The 15,967-nt window shown below is 42.3% G+C and overlaps 1 protein-coding gene across 1 annotated transcript in view; it reads right to left on the reverse strand.

Moving 5' to 3' along the window:
* Positions 1–15,967, reverse strand: part of LOC134359598 (mucin-5AC-like) — a 196,743-nt gene that overhangs the window by 100,716 nt on the left and 80,060 nt on the right. Inside the window, exons 8-14 of the mRNA XM_063073094.1 lie at positions 14,121–14,224; positions 13,859–13,981; positions 13,700–13,772; positions 13,474–13,611; positions 8,764–8,919; positions 3,677–3,771; positions 1,306–1,432 (exon numbers count right to left, since the gene is read on the reverse strand). Of these exons, the coding sequence (XP_062929164.1) occupies positions 1,306–1,432; positions 3,677–3,771; positions 8,764–8,919; positions 13,474–13,611; positions 13,700–13,772; positions 13,859–13,981; positions 14,121–14,224 (816 nt within the window). The remainder of the gene's footprint in view (positions 1–1,305; positions 1,433–3,676; positions 3,772–8,763; positions 8,920–13,473; positions 13,612–13,699; positions 13,773–13,858; positions 13,982–14,120; positions 14,225–15,967) is intronic.

A 15,967-nucleotide genomic window follows, 5' to 3' on the forward strand; every position in this document is an offset into this window, starting at 1 on the left:
TGAAATTAACTTCTATATTTTAATTATTTGACCCTTCCAGTTATTTTAGCACACAAAAAGCAATCTGTATTGAAATAAAAGAAATAAAGCCTTTAAAATTATAAATCCTTACACCTTGGCTGTGAGCTATATCATTAGGCATCACCCATGATGAAGGTGGCAGAGTTTGTCATCAAAACATCAATTATAATCAATACCTCTACTCGGCTAGAAGCCCGAGAAGCGTTTATTCATTATATATTGTCCACCAGGAAAGTACAAGATCCTTTTCAAATAATTTTGTCTTCATTTCACAATCACAGTTACAATCCATTAACATTTCGCGACATTTTAATTCTTCAAAGATTCAAAGCTTTGAATCGTTGAATCTTTGAAGTATGATACTGGAGAGAAATTTTAATGCTTCAAATAGTTAATCCTATGCAACTGGAACTTAAAAAGACATTAGTAGCAACTTTGTGATATTTTACATCAGAAAATGTGTTGACTTGTTCTGAAATGATACTTCTTGCACCTAGTTTTCTTTGCTGTCAATTCACACTAACATGTAGTGAAATCCAGAAATAAAAACATTTGAAGAAACATTCCTGGAGGATTTGCCAGCCCATTTAATGAACAAAGATAAAATAATCTTTATTGGTCTCTCTATATACAGATTTTATTATCGATGAAAGTTTGTTCATATATGAAATGGAGAGATGTACAGTATGATAGGGTAAACACGGCTACCACTTCATTCAGAGGGATGGACGCATGGGTAGATAGGAGGCAAAAGAATCCACATCAGCCTTTAACTAAACTCTCCACTGGATTACCAATGGTGTGAATAAGGCGTTAAAATTATTATTGAAGTTGAATTAACCAGGCGGAATCAGGGATAAAAGATTGAAGTACAGAAGAATAGGAGTGGATTCGATATCTGGAAATTCTCTCCCCCCACCTCCCCATAGCCTAGCAGAGAACCTCTTGGATAGTCTACAATTGGTGTGATGGAGGCTGACACCCATCAGCTCCCACATCTAGGCCAATTCCTAACACTGACTAAGGCTGCTTTTAGTGGATGGTAAAGTGATTTATAGCTGATGCATTGTCCCTGTGATCTAGATTAGCACTGACTAACTGAAGATGTCAGAGAGCGATTATTGTATTGGTCAGGCAGATGCAGACAAGTTGGTGCTCAGAACACACTTTGCATTACATTCAAGTCCATTACTTATAGGTGTAGGACAAGAAATATCCCCTTACCTGACAAGCTCAATTCAATTCTTCTTAATTTATTTTACTGAAAGAAATGACAAAACTTACTGCAAATGTCTCTTGTCCAGTTTTTCACGATGACACCATTAGCAGCACACTCATGGACATAGGCTCCCAATGCTGCACACAGGCAGTCGTTGATGTTCTCACAGGCACAGGTAGCAGCCACACACATCTAAATAAATATTAAAAATTACATTTGTGAGGTTTCTTTGAAAATGCTGTCTGTAATGTAATTATTATATATCCACAGCAGATTTGTTTAATGTCATTTAATAATGTACAAAAACAAATCTAGAAAGAATTTTAAAACAAATTACTATATTGCAGGTTTATAAGTAATGTTTTTTTTTAAGGAAATCTATTTATTATTCTTGATCATCTCTTTGGGAATGACAGCATTGTGTCCCTGTGACTTTCTGTATCTTGAACAGATCACAAGTCAGAAATGAGATAGTGAACCAAGTTCTCTTTCTTTCTTTTTAAATCTTTTTATTGAATAGGTATACAAAAAGGTAAGCCATATAGACACTAATACACTGTTAGAATATAATAAAATTACAGAAGATATTAATGCAAAAAAAAATACTACAAACAATGTAATTTAAACATAACATACCAAGGTAACATAATAGTATACTAATTTTATATATATATCAATAGAGAAAAGGAAAAAAAAAACCCAAAAAAAACCCACCGTGCTACTAACTAAAAGCAAAGCAAAAACCAAGTTCTCAAAAGATGCCTGCTGCCCTGCAGTAACCGACCAATTCATCTTGCTGGTCTCCCAAATGCTCGTTCGTAAATATAGGCGGTGCCAAAATCAGGTCGTTGTAAGGTGGGCCTGTAGTGTTCAATAGATTTGATCTCAAACAAGATAAAATCTGCAGATGGTGGAAGTCCAAGCAACACACACAAAATGCTGAACGAACTCAGCAGGCCAGGCAGCATCTATGGAAAAAAGTTAAAATAGTCGATGTTTCGGGACGAGACCCTTCATCAGACTAGAAACAAAGATGAGGAGTCGGAATAAGAATGTGTGGGGAGGGGAGGAAGAAGTACAAGGTGGTAGGTGATAGGTGAAACTGGGAGGGTGCTGAGAAGTTGATTGGTGAAAGAGATACAGGGCTGGAGAAGGGGTAATCTGATGGGAGAGGACAGAAGAAAGAAAAGGGGGAGGAGCACCAGAGGGAGGCAATAGGCAGGGAAAGAGATAAGGTGAGAGGGGAATGGGAATAGGGAATGGTGAAGTTCGAGAAATTGTTGTTCATACCATCAGATTGGATGCTACGCAGACGGTATACAAGGTGTTGCTCCTCCAACCTGAGTGTGGCCTTATCACGATAGTAGAGGACTGACATGTTGGAATGAGATTGGGAAGTGGAATTAAAATGGGTGACCACTGGGAGATTCTGCTTTTTCTGGCGGACAGAGCGTGTTGCTTGGTGAAGCGGTCTCTCAATCTGCGTCAGGTCTCACCGATATACAGAAGGCCACACCAAGAGCACTGAACACAGTATATGGCCCCAAAAGGCTCACAGGTGAAGTGTCACCTCACCTGGAAGAACTGTCTGGGGCCCTGAATGCTAGTGAGGGAGGAGGTGTATGGGCAGGTGTAGCACTTGTTCCACTTGCAATGGTAAGTGCCAGGAGCGAGATCAGTGGGGAGGGACAAATGGACAAGGGAGTTACACAGGGAATAATCCCTGCAGAAATTTCATATTTGATGCAGAAAGTAGATTTGATCTTTGCGCAGATGATCTGGTGAGTTGATTTTCGATCATTAACAGAGACTGCAGTAACAGAGAGGGATAATGCTTTTAAATAAAGTTTAAAAATTTAGCGCTTAAGGCCTCAGGACATTCCAAATTATTTCAGATCAATCAAATGTTGCTGTGCAGAAAATGTGCTCAGGAAAGAGTGCTCAATAAACTCTTACAAACTCTATTGCAAATGATCAGACTCTTTGATTTAGTGACATTGGTCATAGTCTCTGGATTGGACAGAGCAGCAAGTTCTCTTTGGTATCAACACACACAAACTCTGAAAGAACTCAGCAGGCCAATCCCGATGAAAGTTCTCAGCCCCAAACATTGACTGTTCATTTCCCTCCATAGATGTTGCCTGATCTGCTGAGTTCCTCCAGCACTTTGTGTGCATTGCTTCAGATTTCAAGTGTCTACAGTCTCTCTTGTGTCTCCAAGTACCCTTTTGTTTTCATCAATAGGATAGGTGTGGCCTTAACTAAATAGTGGCACCTTTAGCACATAAGTACTACTTCAGTACCACAGTGAATTATTAAGATTAATGTTAAACCCAGTTTTCTGACCCAAGTTCAAATTCACCATCTTCGAATTCAGGTGAAATGCTACAACAGGATTATGAAAGACAAGTTGTAACATTTGCTCAGAATTCTTACCTGATAATATTTCAAGTAATCCACTGTGGAATGGCAAATGGAGAAAGCGCCTGCTGGGTCTTTTAACGGAGCGCAATGTAACTTGGCATAGTTTTCTGTAATCAAATTTTATAGAAGGATATGAATAAAGATGAGAAAGTCTGCAGATGCTGTAAATCCAAAGCAATACACACAAAATGCTGGATGAACTCAGTGCATCAGGCAGCATCTATGGAAATGAATAGACAGTCGATGTTTCAGGCCGAGACCCTTCTTCAGGACTGAAAAGGAAGGGGAAAGATGCCAGTATAAAAAGGGTGGGGAGGAGGGGAAGGAATCTAGCTGGAAGGTGATAGCTGAAGCCAGGTGGGTGGGCTGGAGAAAAAGGCTTTACCTAGCACCTACCTCTCCCCATCCACCTTTTTATTCTAGCATCTTCCCCTTTCCTTTCCAGTCCTGAAGAAGCATCTTGGCCCAATATGTTGACTATTAATTTTCATAGATGCTGCCTGATGGGCTGAGTTCCTCCAGCACTTTGTGTGTGTTGCTAAAGAGATACGAGAGTTAGACTCAGATGAAAACAGAGTATTCAGTTTGCTAGATAGCAGATCAAGCAGCAAACCATGGTTATGTAATGACTAAATGGACAGGATGCAACTTTAATACATTCCAGATCAGTGAGATCTATGAAGCAAACATACTCGATACATGCTTTAGAGAGATATAAGAGAATGTAGATGACATATAAAAACAAAAAAAAATGCAAGGTGGAATATTAGTGAAAATCGTGCTAAATTTCTAAAAATGTGACATTTTTACAATGATATTATATTAAAAGGATTGTCAGCGAAGATGTGATCATGTATGGAAGAATTGGTGGAGATGCTTACAAATATTTGACTAGTTTTTGGAGAAGTAATTTAATACCTATTTGAGATAATAATGCTGATTGATTTATCCTGAGGATCTGCAGCTACTGCAGGCTGTACTCAGTAAGCTTCAGTCATCGCAAGCAATTGGTGAGGGAGTGCAAGGTTTAAAAAGAGCTCGGAGCCTATTGGCACTTTTCGGCAGGTTTCAATCGTAACGATCCATTAGGCCATTTAGCAAAGGCCATTAAAGGTGTAAGTGGAGTAACAATTGTGGGGGTGGCCACTATTTGAGTGAGCACTGATGGAATGGTCAGGCTCAAGAGAAGAGGCAAAGGCCAAAATAAATTTTTGGTAAGTTTTTATCTTTCATTATTTGTTAGTACATAGCTAGTGCGGTGAGAATGAGTCCAGGGTCAGTGGTATATTTTTTGTCTGAGACATGAGAACTCTGGGAGATCTCCAGTCTCCCTGATAATTACATCTGCATGAAGTACATCGAGCTGCTGCTCCTTCAAACTGTTAGGGAACTGGAACTGCTGCTGGAAGATAGTCGGCTCTTACAGGAGAATGAGGAGATGATAGACATGAGCTGAAGGAAGGTAGCCACCTGTAAATTGAAGGAGGCAGATAGCTGTGTGACTGTCAGGACAGGGAATGGAAATAGGCAGGTAGTACAGAGTACTCTTGTGGCCGTTCCCCTCAAGAACAAGTCTGGGGAGTTGGCCCAGCAGGGAAAAGCTACAGCAGCCATGTCTGTGACACCGAGTCTGGCTCTGTGGTTTCGAAGGGAAGGGGGGAGAAGAGGATTTCAGAGGTGATGATAGGGGATTCATAGTTAGAGGAGCATAAAGGAGATTCTGAGGATGTGAAAGAGACACTGGATGGTATGTCGCCTCCCAGGTGTCAGGGTCTGAGATGTCCTCAATATTCCATGGGGGGAGGGAGAGAAGCTAGAAGTCATGGTAAATATTGGTACCAACGTCATGGGCAGGAAAGGGGATAAGGTCCTGAAGAGAGAATATAGGGTGTTGCTATGTTGAAATCTGAAAAGCAAGACCTCAGGGGTAGCAATCTATGTTGCTCGTGGCATACGCCAGTGAAGGCAAGAATAAGATGATTTGGCAGATGATTGCATAGCTGAGGACTTAGTGCAGGGGCAGTGTTTCAGATTTCTGGATCATTGGGATCTCTTCTGGGGAAGGTATGACCTGCACAAAAGGCATGGGTTACACCTGAACTCGGGGGAGATTAATATCCTTGTGCACAGGTTTGCTAGAGCTATTTGAGATGGTTTAAACTAATTTGGCAGGCAACTGAGAACCAGAGTGATAGGGCAGAGGACAGGGGAGTTGGTATACAAGTGGATGCAGTGTGTACTTTAGAAAACGATAAGAATTTAACTTCCTGTAACATGGAGCAAAATTGAAAAGGGTTATGAATATAGGACTGAAGGTATTATTTAAAAGCACACAATATACAAAATAAGGTTAGTGATCTTGTAGTGCAGTTAGAGATTGGCGGTTATGATGTTGTGGCTGAAGGAAGATCATAGTTGGGATCGTAACATCCAAGGATATGCATTGTATTGAAAGGACAGGCAGAAGGCCAAGAAGGTAAGGTGGCTTTGTAGGTACAAAATGAAATTAAATCTTTAGACAGAGGTAACAAAGGATGGGAAGATGTAGAAGCCGCATGGATAGAATTAAAAAACTGCATGAGTAATAAAAAACCCTGAAGAGAGTTATATACAGACCTTCGAACAGTTGCCAGGATGTGAGCTACAAATTACAATGGGAGATAGAAAAGATGTGTAAAAAGGACAATGCTGTGACAATCATGGGGGATTTCAATATACAGGTAGATTGGGAAAATCAGGTTGGTTCTGGGTCCCAATAGAAGGAGTTTTTAGAATGCCTATATGATGACTTTTTAGAGTCACTTGTGATTGAGCCCACGAGGGAAAAATCAATTCTGGATTGCTTATTTCCTATCCATCAAATATAGATTTCCTTTTCAAGAGGACAATGAGTTCCTTCTGGATGCACATGAACATTTAGAAGTGACATCCCCACTAATTACTACCGCTTCCAATGCCCCTGACATCCAATTCACCCAGTGCTCTACTCATCTCCAATAATATTCCTACTCTCAACGTGCATGCCCTGCCTCCAATTATCTCTGTTTTGAAAAAATGATTTAGTCAAAATAGTCCATTTGGCACTGTAGATTACTGAAGGATGTTAAGGCGTACTTTAATTGAGTTTGATATTTTTCCAAATCTGTCTCAATTTAGCAGAGCAACACACATAAAAGTTGCTGGTGAACGCAGCAGGCCAGGCAGCATCTCTAGGAAGAGGTACAGTCGACGTTTCAGTCCGAGATCCTTCGTCAGGACTAACTGAAGGAAGAGTGAGTAAGGGATTTGAAAGTTGGAGGGGGAGGGGGAGATCCAAAATGATAGGAGAAGACAGGAGGGAGAGGGATGGAGCCAAGAGCTGGACAGGTGATTGGCAAAAGGGATACGAGAGGATCATGAGACAGGAGGTCCGGGAAGAACGACGGGGGGGGGGGAACCCAGAGGATGGGCAAGGGGTATATTCAGAGGGACAGAGGGAGAAAAAGGAGAGTGAGAGAAAGAATGTGTGTATAAAAATAAGTAACAGATGGGGTACGAGGGGGAGGTGGGGCATCAGCGGAAGTTAGAGAAGTCGATGTTCATGCCATCAGGTTGGAGGCTACCCAGACGGAATATAAGGTGTTGTTCCTCCAACCTGAGCGTGGCTTCATCTTTACAGTAGAGGAGGCCGTGGATAGACATGTCAGAATGGGAATGGGATGTGGAATTAAAATGTGTGGCCACTGGGAGATCCTGCTTTCTCTGGCGGACAGAGCGTAGATGTTCAGCAAAGCGGTCTCCCAGTCTGCGTCGGGTCTCGCCAATATATAAAAGGCCACATCGGAAGCACTGGACGCAGTATATCACCCCAGTCGACTCACAGGTGAAGTGTTGCCTCACCTGGAAGGACTGTTTGGGGCCCTGAATGGTACGCTCTGTCCGCCAGAGAAAGCAGGATCTCCCAGTGGCCACACATTTTAATTCCACATCCCATTCCCATTCTGACATGTCTATCCACGGCCTCCTCTACTGTAAAGATGAAGCCACACTCAGGTTGGAGGAACAACACCTTATATTCCGTCTGGGAAGCCTCCAACCTGATGGCATGAACATCGACTTCTCTAACTTCTGCTAATGCCCCACCTCCCCCTCGTACCCCATCTGTTACTTATTTTTATACACACATTCTTTCTCTCACTCTCCTTTTTCTCCCTCTGTCCCTCTGAATATACCCCTTGCCCATCCTCTGGGTCCCCCCCCTTGTCTTTCTTCCCGGACCTCCTGTCCCATGATCCTCTCATATCCCTTTTGCCTATCACCTGTCCAGCTCTTGGCTCTATCCCTCCCCCTCCTGTCTTCTCCTATCATTTTGGATCTCCCCCTCCCCCTCCAACTTTCAAATCCCTTACTCGCTCTTCCTTCAGTTAGTCCTGACGAAGGATCTCGGCCTGAAACATCGACTGCACCTCTTCCTAGAGATGCTGCCTGGCCTGCTGCGTTCACCAGCAACTTTTATGTGTGTTGCTTGAATTTCCAGCATCTGCAGAATTCCTGTTGTTTGCGTTTTCAATTTAGTAGAGATTGTTTCTGCTCTGCTGTGTTCTTGTGATGAAATATTCCATATCTTAATTATCATTCCTATGAAACACTGCAAATAAATATTTCCATGAATGCAGCAAATTATATTCTTGAATTCATGCATTCTTGCTACCACCAACTATGGCAACCTTATGTTGTTCCAGTAATGTGCATTGGCCTCAGTTTTAGAGAACTCTCCATACGTGTCCAATCTGAGCAATTTAAATACCTTCTATGATGATATTGCTGATCTTTAGACAGTGAATGAAAAAGTGCAGGTAGTTTTCCACTCTGTGCCTTAAATTATGTATTGTTATATATTGCATTAGTTAAAATTAGAGAGCCCAAGCAGGCGGAAGACCTTTATGGTATTAGGTTACATGTTGTTTCTCCGAAGTCAAAGGTAAAATGACATACTTAAGAACAAAGTGTAAAGATTTTTCCCTTGGATGTTATATGATTTAGATTAATAATTTAGAAAATAAAAGCATGCCACAATCTAAAACGGGTATTTAGAAGAAACATTACTATGAGCTTTTTACCATTTTCTGAGCTGACACAGGGGGCTGGTATTGTTGGTTCGAGGCAATGATCTTCTGTCTTCCAGGAATTAGCAAATGTAACAGGTGTGCTCTCCACAATGTCTTGTTCAGACAGAAAGTCATCTTCTGCTTCACCATTGAAAGTGCCACATAAACCTGAAGGAAAAGGACCATACAGGTGAGAAGATAACATGGCTTGTATACTCGATATTCCAAAGAAAAAGGCACTGACCTGGTTCAAACATCATCCGATATCTTGAGTCAATCTATGTGCTGTTTTTTTCTGAATACATAGATGTGTTCATATTGTGATCATTCTGTTGTTAGAGCATACTTGGGAGTTAAGACATATAGGGAATATTGACTTCAGATCTGAATATGGATTGTAGATTGAATTTAAAATGCAGTACAGAGAAGTAAAATGCTGACTAGACAGACTAGGAAACAGGTGCTTAATTAACTGTATATGCATGAATCCAATCAACGCCCCACTGCATGAATATGATAGTAATTAACACTTGCTTTGGGTGTGTTTGAGGGAAGATCTAGGCATTTGAAACTGTTACATGTAACTCAAAAGAAGCATTATGAGGGAATTGTAATTATTGAAATTTCCTGTTACCTTGGTTCTTTAACATTTAAAAATGTGCTGTAGTCCCTCTCTCGTGCGCGTACCTGACTCCAAAAGTCTGTCAGCCTACTTGTGAGTGTGTGTATCAAATAAAAAAACTACTTTATAACTGCCAGCTGTGTTTCTCCGGTGACTTTGTTCAAGTTACAACAGAGTCATAAAATAATAGTGTGGAAACAGGTCTTTAGGCCCAACTCATTCACACTGAACAAGATGGCCACCTAAACTAGACCCACTTGCCTACCTTTGGTTCATATCCCTCTAACCTTTCGCTATACACATACTTATCCAAACGCCTTTCAAATGTCGTTATTGTAACTGCCTCAACTACTTTCTCTTGCAGCTCATTCCATATATGCACCACCCTCTGTGTGAAGAAAATGCCCTTCAGGTCCCTTTTAATTCTTCCCCTCCCACCTTAAACCTATGGCCTCTCACTTTTGAGTCCCTTTCATGGGAAGAAGACAGTGTGCATACACTATATGCACCTCGTGATTTTATACACCTCTACAAAATCACCACTCAGTCTCCTATGCTCCAAGGAACGAAGTCCGAGCCTGCCCAACGTCCCTTAATAACTCAGGCTCTCAAAGTTCAAAGTAAATTAATTGTTAAAGTACTGTACATATAGGTCACCATATATAACCCGGAGATTAATTTTTTTGGGGGGCATACTCAACAAATCCAATAGCGATAATAGTATTAACGAGAGACTGTACCAACAGGGCGGACAACCAGTGTGCAAAAACAACAAACTGCAAATACAAAAAGAAATAATAATAATAATAACAATAATAATAAATAAATAAGCAATAACTACTGAGAACATGAGATAAAGAATCTTTGAAATTGAGTCCATTTTTTGTGGGAACAGTTCAGTGATGGGACAAGTGAAGTTGAGTGAAGTTATCCCCTCTGTATCAAGAGCCTGATGGTTGAGGAGTTTAAAACTGTTCCTGAACCTGGTGGTGTGAGTCCTGAGGCAGCTGTACCTTCTTCCTAATGGCAGCAGCAAGAGGACAGCATGATCTGCATGGTGGGGGTCCCTGATGATAGATGCTGCTTTCCTGCAACAACACTCTGTGTAGATGTGCTCAGTGGTGGAAGGGTGTGTTTTACCCATGATGGACTGGGCTGTATCCACTGGCAAACACTCACCAGCTTAATGAGGCTCCTAAATAGGGTGACCAAAACTGTACTCAAAAATCCATAGCCTCTCTAACATCTTGTACAACTGAAGCGTAAAATTCCCTCTCCAATAATCAATGTTGGACTGATGAAACTCAGCCTATCTACCTAACTCCCTAAAATCCCTGTGCAGGATGTTGTCCCTGCTCTTGCCTATGTCATTGATATCTATGGACCATAATCTCTGGCTATTCACCCTCTCCTTTCAGAATGTCCCTTACACTGTGCAAGACATTCCTAACCATTGCACCTGTCAGGCAACACAGCATCCTGGAGTCTTGGTGGCAGCCACAGAAATGCCTTGGGTGGCAGTGTAGAGGTACGTCTCTACCAAAGGAGGTATAAGGCACTTCTTCCCTTGCCAGCTGCAGGTCACCCTCGAGCAAGGTGTAGCGCCTGCTTAGCAACACGCCCCCCCCCCACCCAGTCAAGGTCACATGAAGCCATGGGAGCAGGAGGTGGACGGACGTATGAGCAGCTGATGCATATCACAAGTCCTGGTTATGTGACCACCGATGCCAGGCAGACAATCTCTGAAGAGTATTGGTAATGGCTGGAGTCACCCGTCTTGTAAAGGCACCGCCCAGAAGAAGGGAATGGCAAACAACTTCTGTAGAAAAAATGTCATTGTCATGGTCCGGTCCGTGAAGTCTGTATTCTGGTTCACAGTCCGGTCCATCGAGCCTTGCTCCAGGTTTTCCTGTCTACCCTGTTTCTGTTCTTGTTGAGCTCTAACTGAGGCAGCTGATGCTCATTGGGGCTGGCTGCATAAAAACCGTCAGAGACCAGGGTGTGGTTGCTGGATTGTTCTTGTCCTTACTCCTTGTATCCCTTCCCCTGCCTTCTGTTTCCTCGCCTGAAGCCCTGCCTTGTCTTGCCGGTAACTCTCACCTCGCCTGAAGTTCTCATCTCGCCTTGCTTTGCCAGAAGCCTTGCCTTGTCTTGCTGGTAACTCTCGTCTCACCTGAAGTTCTCGTCTCGCCTTGCATTGCTTGAAGCCTTGCCTTGTCTTGCTGGTAACTCTCACCTCGTCTCGCCTGCAGTCTTGTCCTGGAGCCACCCTGTACCTAGCTCCCTTCCTGTCCCTTGCCTCCGCCCAGGTAAGCCAGGCCATCTTGCCATTACCTGCAGTTGGTTCTGTCCCTTCCTGTCCCTTGCCTCCGTCGGGTAAACCAGGCCGTCTTGCCGTTACCTGTGGTTGGTTCTGTCCCTTCCTGTCCCTTGCCTCTGTCACGTAGGCCAGGCCGTCTTGCCATTACCTGCAGTTGGTTCTGTCCCTTCCTGTCCCATGCCTCCGTCAGGTGGTGATCCACGCCCTGCCCAGGAGTACCACGCCCTGCCCAGGGGAACCGCGCCCTGTCCAGGAGGAGCCTGCCTAGCCCCAAGCCTGAAGACTCCAGCCTCCTGCCTAGCCCCAAGCCTGAAGACTCCAGCCTCCTGCCTAGCCTCAAGCCTGAATACTCCAGCCTCCTGCCTAACCTCAAGCCTGAAGACTCCAGCCTCCTGCCTCCTGCTAATCCTCGCCTCAAGTCTCTAGCCTCTAGCCTCAAGCCTGAAGAATCCAGCCTTGTCCTGCCTGCCTGCCAAGCCTCGCCCTTGCCTAGTTCTGGGGTCCGAGCCAGAGGCAAGACTCATGTACTGGGTCTTTGTCCAGTCTCTAGCTCGGAGTCCAAGCCCGGACTCCTAGCTCTCTTGTCCAGTCCTGTTCCGGGTTTCCGGTTTTCATGTCCATGTCCTTGACCTCACCCTGTATCCTAGTCCTGTCCCTAGTACTTCAGTGTCTGTGTCTTGCACTTGGGTCCATTCCCAGCCACCTCCTTATGACAGTCATGTGACCACGATCGCCCACGTCATATGACATGGCATATAATGACAACGACAGAAATGCCTATCTGCACCCATTAGTATTGAACGCCCCTATCACTATCTCTCTGCCTGACTTCATTATTCCCTTCCTTGTCTCAGAGCCAGGCACAGTGCCATTAACCCAGCTACTGGTGCTGGTTTCTGAAAGGTCACTTAGCCCTCCCCCCACCCAAGAGTATTCAATGTTAATACTGATTTGTAAGTAAATAGTTAACTATAAATTGAAGGTTGATCATCATCTGTTGCAAGTTATTGAGGAATAAGAGAGGTACTTCCCCTTGTGAATCAAACTTAGTGGACATGGTTTTGTTATCATGATTATGGAGGCAGGAGACAAGGAGGCACACTTGTGTACCTTTATAAGATTGAGTTCTGATTCCTCTACTGGCTGTAAGGAGTTTGCACATTCTCCCTGTGACAGAGTGGGTTCTCTCCAGGTGCTCCAGTTTCCTGCCAGGTTCCAAAGATGTACAGCAACGGTAGTGAATTCTGTGCATGTTGTGTTGGCTGTGGAAGGGTGGCGATGCTGGTGGGTTGCCTAGCACATTCCTTGCTGATTTGATTTTGATGTATTTCACCGTAGGTTTCGATGCGCAGATGACAAACAAAGCTAGTGTTAATCTTATTTTATGAAGGAGCTGAGGCAAGAAGTTGGAAGCTGCAGATAAGGTTTAATAGTCCAGAAGCAGAATATTATAGGAGGATTTTCAATAAGATGTCAATAACAGAAATTTGCAGCTTGAACACGGGTTATAATTTGCAACCAGAAATATATAACTGTGTTTGACCAGCCAATGCAAATAGCATGGAGGATTTGAAAATTTGTTGTGTATAGTTATAAACTTGTAAGTTTAGTAGTGAGCAAAGAAATCAGAAGCAGAATAACTCTGTAAGTAGTATACGAATCTCATTCAGAGAGAAAAGAAAAGCCATAACAGTAACTACCAATGGAAACTCGCCAGATCGCAGATGTGCTTTGATGTAGGAGATGTGCCGTTGTCCAATTTACTGCATTTCAGCCCTACCTCTTGTGGTTCCTTTTGCATTCACAGGCAGTGAGATATAAAGCTGCATAAGAGGTGCTATCTGCACTTGCATCTTCAGTCCAAATGCTGTTGCAACTTGAATATACATAGAAGACTGCTGAAATATTATTATTTCACCTGTTTAAAGAGAAAAATAAATGCTTCAGCTCAACTTTTTAATGAAGCATTTAGCCACCCTTATAGAACAAAAGAAGGTAATCTTTACCTGTTTTCACTGGAATTCCAATTGCTTGCCCATTAAAATATACCTTGCCATCATTACTGAACACATAAGACATCTATAAGAGAATTATGGATGTGTATCATTATACATGTGGACTGAAATAAAATACAAACAAAACAAACATGTTTGACAAATTCTCACTTGATTTGTAGCTAGCGTCACACGCTGTAAACAAGTCTGTTTAAAAGCTGCTTGACACTGGCGAATCTCAACCGTGACGGTCCAGTTGTCTGTCTGTTTCAGGTGGGGAACAAAGTTAATGAACTAGAATTTTAAAATTGAGAATTCCAGAAGAGATATGATTATGTTTAGCATTATAAGATAACAAATTTATTTCAAGATAGTTAAGATGATACAATCTCACATACAACCACAGCATAGTATGAACAATCTCCCGTTATACTATAGTATCTGTTGTCAAATGTTGTAAAATAAATTGCTTCTTCAATTGCACATGTGCCAGGACAACTACGAGAAGAACATGACCAGCTTCCACTTCTGCAAATGCTGCAAAGAGACGATAGATCAACAATTCAAAACAATGAATGTTGCAAGAAAAATAACAGAAACTACAGCTGTACAAAAGTCATCTATAATCATCAAATCATACCATGACTGGCAAGTTGTATTCTTGATGCCTCCTGATTGATAAAACTGTTCACCGTACTCACAAGGACATTCACTTTTGACGATGCATCTGTTATTACCCCTTATGTTATCAAGAAGATGGCCTTAATTTAAAATAGAAATATTTATGAGCACTATTTTACACTAAGATAGAGTACATAGGTTTCATTCAAAGTGACAGAATTTATAACAGGTCCATTCTGGCTTTACTTTAACATAGATAATGTTGAAAATGAAATATTGTTCTTGTAAGTGCTATCTATAGAAAATAAACAAAGTCAGACAAATTAGTGCAAAGATTAATGCCAATCTTTAAAGTTCAAAGTTCACAGTAAATGTACTGTCAAAGTACATATATGTCACCATATACATCTCCGAGATTCATTTTTTTGTGGGCATACTCAATAAATCCATAGGTTACTAACCATAACAGAATCAATGAAAGGCCCCATCAACTTGAGCTGTCAACCAGTTGGCAAAACTGGTTGAACATCCAGTGAAATTGACATTGAAATTTTATCAGCAGAGTAGTAGGAAACGATGTTGCTTATTGTGTATGTAAGTAATAGTTGCAGCCTGAATCACCAGGCAAGTATGAGGTAATGCACTTTGGGAAGTCAAGTTCTAGTACGACATAAAAAGTAAATGCCTGAGTATTAGGGGGACAAATGTAAATGGATACCAAGACCACAGTTCCCTGAAAATGGCAACATAGCTTGATCTCAACTGCATCTGTTCTCAGGATAAAGCTTTCTGTTCTGGGACATCAAAGATGTCCTCCTTCTTCAAAGAATGGAGTTTCCCTTCCTCTTCCATTGAACCTGCCTTCACTCACACTGCTCCATTTCCCAGACATCCACACTCACCCTATCTTTCCACCGCCTTAACAAGGATAGAGTTCCCCTTGTCCACACCTACCATCCTATGAGCCTCCGCATCCAACACATCATTCCCTGCAACCTCCATTATCTTCAATGGGATCCTACCACCAAACCCATCTTTACCTCCAACACCACCCCCTCCCCGAACTCTCTGATTTCAGCAGGGATCACTCCCTCCATGATTCTCTTGTCCATTCAGCCTTCCCCAGTAGTTTCTTTCCTGGTATATCTCCATGCAAGTGACAGAAATGCTTCACCTGCCCGTTCACCTCCTCCCTCTTCTCAATTCAACACCCCAAACAAGTCCTTCCAGGTGGGGCAACACTTCACCTGTGAATCTGTTGAGGTCGTCTATTGTATCTGGTGCTCCTGATGTGGCCTCCTCTACATTAATGAGACCTGACATAAGTTGGCGGACTGCTCTGTCGGGCACCTCCACTCCACCCACCAAAAGCAGAATTTCCCAGAGCCCAATCATTTTAGATCTTATCTCTATTCCCGTTCCAACATGTCAGTCTATGGCCTCCTGTTTTGCTACAATAAGGCCACTCTATGAGGGTCTATGGTCATATTTTGTCCACGTCAGAAAAGGTCAGCAGATTTCCTTTCCAAAAGGACATTTGTAAACCAGCAAGCCTTACGGTAATCTATCTGTTTTATGGACACAATTACAAATACCAACAGCCAAGATTTTTATTATGAATATAATTTTCCCATCTTAATGAGGAGATTTGAACTCTCA

The sequence above is a fragment of the Mobula hypostoma genome, chromosome 20 (genome assembly GCF_963921235.1).
Source record: "Mobula hypostoma chromosome 20, sMobHyp1.1, whole genome shotgun sequence".
Classification (NCBI taxonomy): Eukaryota; Metazoa; Chordata; class Chondrichthyes; order Myliobatiformes; family Myliobatidae; genus Mobula; species Mobula hypostoma.